This window comes from Pseudomyrmex gracilis, unplaced genomic scaffold, assembly GCF_002006095.1.
Source record: "Pseudomyrmex gracilis isolate BER0280 unplaced genomic scaffold, ASM200609v1 scaffold_7, whole genome shotgun sequence".
NCBI lineage: Eukaryota > Metazoa > Arthropoda > Insecta > Hymenoptera > Formicidae > Pseudomyrmex > Pseudomyrmex gracilis.
The window spans coordinates 1,403,765-1,411,986 of record NW_018020591.1 but is presented as its reverse complement, the minus strand read 5'-3'; the positions used below and the strand labels follow the sequence as shown (position 1 = coordinate 1,411,986).

Below are 8,222 nucleotides of genomic sequence, written 5' to 3'. Positions count from 1 at the left end.
TACGAAGTTTGTATTGTACAATCGATTTTAGAAGAAACTATGGCACGGGAAGAGCACGGGATCTTTTTCATATTAAATAACGTTTCCAATAGTTCCTCGTTGCATCTCGTTCGTCTAATTTCTCACCGTTGCGCGCCGTTTTCACGCAAAAAAGATGTACTTATCTGAAATTTCGCAGATCTGCATTCGTCAGGTTTTTAGTTTATAGACGCATGAATTAATTAATTAACCATCGTGTTTTTTATTACAGTAAACAACGCAATGTTAAATGTGTACAGTGTCTTCCATATTTTTCACGACAAACCTGAATATTTTTCGCGTGCGCGAACAGCCCGAACAGCGCGACACATCTCGTCACATATTTGTTAACTATTATTCCCTGAATGTTGTTTAACCCGCGTGTGTGTAACTATATATATATATATATAAAAAAAGAAAAAAAAATTATTCCGTAAGTCGCCTCAGAGCAAAACAAGTTCGCAAGCGCGAGACCGTTTTTAAGCTAGCGTCGGATTATGTGCGTATTCGCAGTCGATTCGAAGCAATTCGATTTATTGGGTGCTAATGTGGATACCTTCGATACACGTTCGTGCAACTCTTGGTTCCTCATTTATTTATATACATACATATATATATATTTACTCAATACATATTTAGTTCTACAAATGTACTTCTTTTTCGTTTATTTGCATTTTGTCGATCGACACAAATCAAATTTATAATTAATGCACATTCAACGAATACGTGCATAGTGAAGCACTAGTTTTGAAAATTAAACAATTTAATTTCGATGTTCAACAATTATAAAACGTTACATATATTTTTTGAACTAGAGAACTAATTAGTTTCGAACTAATTTATTTAATTGGACGAAAAAAAAATATTTCATTTGTTTTATATCTTTTAGCATCTTTTCTCCTTTGACATCGTAAATCGCAATTGTGTTACTCTTAAGTACCACATACACACCTATACATGGATTTGTTTGATGTCAAAGATTCTTTTGTTTTATTGCAAAAAACTAACTTCCGTATTTATTCACGCTTTTAACATCTTCTAATAACTCTATGAAATTTTTTCTTGAAACTTTATTGAGAATGATGAAACAAATATACTCATTATTCGTATGTAATCTAAAACAAAATGTTATGGTGATGGTGCAACGTTAATAGCTTGATACATTTGTCTTCTAAGACTGTGGTATTTATTTTTGTATAGAATATAAATTGATCTATATATACGTTGAAATAAGCGACGTCTTGGTTCACTTTATAAATAAGAGATTAAAAAAAAAAAAAAAGAAAAAAAAAGAAAAAAAAACTGATCGTATAAAACGCGTTATAGTCAATATAGTATCTTTCTGCGAATACATCATTCCTTAAAAATATGGTTCCAAAACCAAAAGAAAGAAAAAAAAAAACTGATTTTTGTGGGAGAAGCTACTGCGCTAATGAAATAAATTTTTAATAAACAATTTTATTCCATTTTGATCAGTTGCTCAATGAACAATAACGTCTCTAGCCTCAAAATTCAACCAATTATACGAACCAATGATGAAAAAAAAAAAAGTATATAGTTTGGATTGTATTAGAATAATCTGAACTGTATGAGCATGAGATCTTTTAAAAGACAATAAATTATTTATACCTCTGTTAGTATTTATGTAAATTCGCGTATCTACGTAAATACTAATATATACTGAGTTGAAACAATTTTTAAGTAGGTAAAGTTTGTAAAAATGAATATACATATGTATTTAAGCATTTCAATTAAACTTCTGTTTCTTTTTTTTCAGAATGTGATTAAGATTGAAAAGATGCTCTTATAAAAATAATTTATTTACAATTGTTAAATAAAATTATCTATCACATAAGTATATCCCCCCATAGAAAAATAACCATAATTAATATAATATCTTGTTAGAATAAATTAGTTTCGTTACACGCATAAAATAATGCATTGTTATTTCAATATGACTCTCCTTGTTCAATAAACAACAGTTCAATTATTCTTTTGGTAAACAAGATAACTATATCTAATATTTTGTACCTTTTCTCTCTCCAATACCAATTTTATATCATATTTATATAGCCATGATTATCTTGATCTAAATATTTACTTACAGAGAATCGCGTTTTCATTTATAAAACTATAATTTTTTAAATATTCTTGCCATTATATAATTCTTCCCAGTTGAAGCAATGTTATTATAAATGAAAATGCCATTTTCTGTATAAGTAAATTATATTGAGATATCAAGTTAATTAACAGCTGTAAAATTCATCACACAAGTAAAACAGAAATAAAAGGTTTTATTGAGTAAAATCGTCAAATTGTGAAAAGATAATTTTTATTACATACATTTACTGCTCTTTAACTTCACGTAATCGACGCACTGCTGATCTTACTGAAGCAGCAGCCGTTGTCGAATATACCCATGCGCCACCAGCAACCGTCCTCTTGCAGCGTTTGCATGACCAGATTCCAACAACGGTACGTTTCATAGCCTCCTGTTACACATAAGAATAAAACAATCGAATTTTTTCTTATAATTTATTTCTAAAAAAATCTTTTTGATTCGCAATATAATTGCAATAAATAAACATATAAAACTTTATCACATTGAAACACTGATTTCAAAGCTCTTAAGTCAAAGCGTAGAAAATAAAATTTCTAGCCACTAAAGCATCTGCTTGCAAAAATCCCATTTACCTTGCCGCAAAACGAGCACGTGTACTTGCTGTGCTGCGTAACCTCCATCTTTTTAATCATCTTTCTGAGGGAGGCACCATAGCGGGTACCGTATTTGCCGGTGATTCCGACCTTCTTTGTACGCTTAGCCTGTCAAAATTCAAGTAATTTTCATCACATGTCTCCGCAATTTCGACATTTCGAGAAGACAAACGCGAATTTTCAATCTCGCGGTAAGGTTAGATCTCTCACGCGTAAGTCGAGATTTTACGCGACGAAATATACACGTTAACAAATTGTTTCGCTACAATTGTTTTTATTCGCTATTCGACATCGTGTATATTTCAACGAGATTCCGCGTATAAATTTCAATGGAATATCTTACCATCTCGAATAAGTGATATAGACACTTCCGTAACGGAACGCAAGAAACCGCAGAAAGAACGACAGACGCTGGCAAATCAACCAAATGGCGACGGATCCGCCATTACACGAAGAGAAATCTCAGGTCGGCTCGCATTGGCCGCGTTGGGCAGAACAATTGTCGTCTTGTCAACACTCGACGTTGATTGACTGGTTTTAAGAGTAAGACCCAATCACGATTGCTCACAAACCAGCTTGTTCTACTGAACGCAGCAATTGTATTTCCTTAAGACTTATCCACGTAAGAACATTAGTCGCAGATGACTCACGAAATTGACTAATCACGTTGGTCGATTGGCCAACGTGATTGGTTAATTTCCGAGATTTGTTTTCTACATAGAAACTAGATCGTAGAAAGAACTTGGATCGTCGGTTCTGCTTCCATTTTTCGCTCACGATCCTTTACTTTGCTAGAATACTCCAATTCGGAACCAACACGTGCGAACCATGGGTTTTCAGAATATTTGGTACTCGCATCCGCGAAAATACGGTCAGGGATCCAGATCCTGGTGAGTGTGACATACTCGTTAAAGTTATCAACAATAAATTTATGCAATACGCAAAATAAGTTTAAAATACGAATGTTCTAACCTTTCACAAATATTATTGATGATGAAGAGTTTTGGTCGAGGCTCCACGTGCGTGGATTCACAAACAAAATATTTAACTTATAAATATAAATAAGGAGAGTTGTTTGATTGGATGCATATATATATATATATATACGTATATATTGAATCAAATGTGAAATTTGATCTTATTGCAGCCGTGCTTGCGCAAACAGACATGGTCTTATTAGAAAATATGGCCTGAACATTTGTCGACAGTGCTTCAGAGAATATGCTGCTGACATTGGGTTTAAGAAGGTAAATAATAATATCTTTAATATATGCACAATATATTTTGTATAACAATATTTTATAAAACCACAAAAAATTTAAAATAGGTCAGATTACACTTAACTACTTTTTTTTGTTTTACAGCTGGATTAGCATGTAACAACAAAGTATAAAATTGTTTTACCGACCAATCACATCTACAATTTCCACAGCACTAATGTTGCAGAACAAAATTCCAATAAAATTTCCCAAGTTATCAGGTGAAAATAAACATTTTTTATTGTAATAAGCGATCGACAAAGAAAATGTATGTTTAACATGTATGTCAATTAAAAAAACATGTAAAATCTATCCACGGCTTTTCTCAGACCCCTCTGTTTAAAAAATTACCACGTGTAAGACAATTTTTATATTTCCTAGTCTCTTCTCGTTAGAAACCCGACACGACGATACTACGTGTTACACGTAATATAATATACATACGTTAATATATTCAATATTTACTCAAGTTTCTAGTAATTAATTTCTAGAATTAAAATAAAAAAAAAAAAATTTACAAGAGCGCCCTTTTGAACACTTGGCGCGTAGCAATACGATCCTGGCGCGCCATGGTGGAAAAAATTTTCTCGATATTCCGTCGCCGCTCCTACTTTAGTACGTGTGTAGTTATAAAGTCTCGTCAAGAGTTTAACAGCTCACCCGTTAGATCGGCGTGTTATGCGTCAGCGTGTCAGCGGATAATAGCGCAAGCACCGCTACCGCGAGCGACCGGTTGGTGGTCGGTTACCGTTGCCAGTGGTTCCCGTCGCGTGTGTGTCTCTCGTTCGTACGTCGTCTGGTATACGTCCGGTCGCTTAATCGGAGCAGAACGTGGTGCAAGCGCGGGGAGCAGCGAGTGAGAGAAATAACAAGCACAGCCGGTGACGAGTAACCAACAATGGTCGTGAAAATCTACATATCGGGTATCAGCGGCAACAAGGAAGTGAGTGAGCAACAACTTTTCAAGCTGTATAATTCTTCCGGATTCAGATGTATTCGCGATATTCAGGATGCGTGACAACGTATGTGTGTGTTTGTGCGACACACCGAGTTGTCCGTCATCCTCGTCATCGCGATCGCTATATCAGGTTACAATATACGAAAACTTCCGTAATTTTCAAGCGCCCGATAATCAGGGACTGTCATATGGAATCGTTGTACTATATATGCACGACGCGGGCGTGTATTTTTGATCTCGTTCGGTTGCCTCAACGATGCCGTAGCGTTATGACAGTTTTATGTATTTATTATACTATACATCGCAAACTTTTTCGAATGCAGTTGAAGCGCCTATTGTTAAATTTTGTATTTTTGTAGCATTGTTGCACTCTGATAAGATAAATGCAATCATCTATAGAACTCTGTAGTGTAAATAAAAACTAATAACGGAGAGAGTTTTGACTGGCCGATTACTCGTAAATGTATTGCAGGTGAAGAAAAGACAGCAGCGTGTGTTGATGATTCTAGATAGCAAGAATGTGGAGTACGAGACCATTGATATAACAGAACCGGGCAAGGAGTTAGATAAAGAATTCATGCAAGCTAATAGCAATGCGAGGAACAACAAGTATCCATTGCCGCCGCAAATATTCAATGAGGATGATTATTGTGGGGTAATTTACCCGCTTGTAATGATGAAAAAATAAGATGTACAAGATCAGAAAATATATTACAAATTTTTTTATATACAAATTAAATACGAGAAGTGAATTTTTTCAGGATTACGAAGACTTCGATATAGCAAATGAAATAGACGAATTGGAAAAGTTCTTGAAAGTAACACCCGCAGTCAGCACGGCAGAAATCACTCTGGAATCAAAATCTCAGAGCGATGAGATACAAGAAAACGGAAATACTTCAAGTCGAGAGGTAAATTTTTAGTCTTTGTAATTTTTTGTCAGTTAGGCGATATATATATATGTATTAATGCTTTGTGAAAAAGAATTTAGAAGTACCAAAATAGAAATAGCAATTATTATAGTCATGTTTTATTGTGCGACGTATGTGAAATGTATATTTGATGTATGACAAATCGCTTTTGTTGTAACACTATTTATAAATTGTTTGTACACATCTGGCATCTGAATTCTATGTTTCAGCCTTCCGCAGACAAAGAAGCAGTACTCTCCGATAGGTAACTGACATATATGTATATTAAAAGATTCAATCACAAACAATACGGAGATAATAGACATCGCGAATTGAATGTGTAAATTGCAGTTGAATTAAATTTGTCTGCATTATCGATTTTTATGATTATCTCTGCTTCAGTTTACAAGAAAGAACAGCTCTAGAGAGCGAGAATAAAGCGTTAGACGAGTCAAAACCGACTGAAGTAGATAGCGCTGCGAAAGCCAGCGAGGAAGGTGCCGAGGATAGCGGTGATAAAAACGAAGAGAAATCCGACGATCAAGAGAAAGAGGAATAGATGCAAAAGTAACACCCATGTGAAATTATGGGATATTCCACACAGTGACATCTTTTCTTTTCCACCTCCAAGCGTATTTTGCAAAGCTACGTTTATTACAATACTAAGGCTGAACGAAGGTACTGCCAAGATTAATATTCTGTATTTGCGGAAAGTCTGTTATGAACAAGTATATAAGTGGCGCAATAGAACATACTTTTGTAAAAAAAAAAAAAAAAATTATACTTTGTATTTTAGATCGAAAAAACGCGTCTTCGCCAATGTTTTGCAACAGGTCTGATTGTAGAGGTGATATGAGACAAATATCTCTTCATATCACTTTCTCTCTTTGCACATGTCTTCACGTTTGTTATTTTGCCTCGTTTTCGCATTGCACCCCGCACCCAAAAAATATAGTACTTCCGAGACAATGAAATTTAATAATATATATATAATGTTTTTTTTTGTATTACTTTGGTTATTGTTTCCGCGTGAAAAAAAACGTGAGAATAAATATAGAATACAGCAACACACATCACTTGAGATATATGCAAAAAAACGAATATGTTTGTATAATATGTTATATATAATTCTTTTTATGTTTAAATATACTTGTGATTGTTACAAACACATGGGAGAAAATTTGAATCTTCGAACACCAAGCACAGCACACAATAAGTATTATAAAAATTGCTATTTGTGTACGGAATTTCTCTTTCGTAAATATTTAAGTTGTGTTAAGATAATCAGAAAGTCTTTCCACACAGATATGCCAAAAGAAATGATTAATTTCTTGAAAAATATATATATATATATGTAATATATAATATACATTAGGGGAGTATTAGAGAATAAAAGAGCAAGAAAAGCTTTCTAGATTTTTATAATTCGATTATATAAACGTTTTTTTAATCAACGTATATTTTTTATTTTTTATTTCTAGTTGACAAGATTATACTGGGATATGACATATGACTCACACGTTGAAATGACTTAATTTCCTCAATATGTGTGATGACTCATATTTACTCGGCACAGTGTGTTTGACAATCGAGTTTTTTTTTATCTTAAGTGATTTCTAAGTTAAAATAATGTTGTCAGGTATAACAATACAAGACTTTTACGAGCAGTATATACGAGTTATATTGTAATATAATAATATGTATACATATATGTAAGAGTTTACGGATATATAAAGAGAAGTTTTCTTTTACAATTGCTACTATTAGGACGAAACACAATAAAATGACGTGGTGTAAGACGAACAACACGATATGTAAACCGATTAAGCAAAATAATTTTCTATACAAATCCGATGGTTTCCAAAAAATCATCTGTTCTTTAATTATATGTACAATAATAAAAACGTTCGCGATAATAGCAGCAATTGTAGCAATTGAAAGGCCTATGTTATTATCAGTCGAAACGCTCCTTCCTCGATTGTGCTCAATAAGATTGAAATATCTTACATAAATCTTATGTCGCTTGTTCACATGATACCATTATCAAAAATAAAATTAAGCTTTACGCAATATTGCTTTGTTACAAATAAAAAAAAATATATATATAAAATATAAAAAAGAGAACAATTAAAGAATCTATTCCGGCTCTGTAGTTTCTAAACTAATAAATATATATTCGGTCATTGGAGCCATTCACTAGGTGTTGTGCGGAAATTATACGTGTATATATGTCCATATATACGTGTTCACATGTAAATTTTTACACGTGAAATTCGAATTGAATTCGCCGAATAGGAAAGGCGACGGCACGGAAAGCCGGAGATTCCAGGTTCGACTCCTGGCCGAGGAGTTTTTTTCGCA

The 8,222-nt window shown here is 33.5% G+C and overlaps 3 protein-coding genes across 3 annotated transcripts; 2 read left to right on the top strand and 1 right to left on the bottom strand.

Annotated features, from left to right (window-relative positions):
* Positions 1-2,332: 2,332 nt before the first annotated feature.
* LOC109859669 (60S ribosomal protein L37a) lies at positions 2,333-3,184 on the bottom strand. The gene is made up of 3 exons (XM_020438141.1): positions 3,077-3,184; positions 2,713-2,841; positions 2,333-2,510 (listed from the first exon to the last, which is right to left on the bottom strand). Exons 1-3 carry the CDS (start codon positions 3,077-3,079, stop codon positions 2,364-2,366), a joined length of 279 nt encoding a protein of 92 aa, XP_020293730.1. The 5' UTR covers positions 3,080-3,184; the 3' UTR covers positions 2,333-2,363.
* Positions 3,185-3,491: 307 nt separating this feature from the next.
* LOC109859675 (40S ribosomal protein S29) lies at positions 3,492-4,116 on the top strand. Its single transcript, XM_020438152.1, has 3 exons — positions 3,492-3,623; positions 3,881-3,980; positions 4,098-4,116. The coding sequence occupies exons 1-3, from the start codon at positions 3,562-3,564 to the stop codon at positions 4,104-4,106; spliced, it is 171 nt and encodes a 56-aa protein (XP_020293741.1). The 5' UTR covers positions 3,492-3,561; the 3' UTR covers positions 4,107-4,116.
* Positions 4,117-4,612: 496 nt separating this feature from the next.
* On the top strand, positions 4,613-6,639 carry LOC109859658 (SH3 domain-binding glutamic acid-rich protein homolog). The gene is made up of 5 exons (XM_020438129.1): positions 4,613-4,935; positions 5,423-5,605; positions 5,712-5,861; positions 6,092-6,126; positions 6,264-6,639. The coding sequence occupies exons 1-5, from the start codon at positions 4,891-4,893 to the stop codon at positions 6,418-6,420; spliced, it is 570 nt and encodes a 189-aa protein (XP_020293718.1). The 5' UTR covers positions 4,613-4,890; the 3' UTR covers positions 6,421-6,639.
* The last annotated feature ends 1,583 nt before the right edge of the window (positions 6,640-8,222 follow it).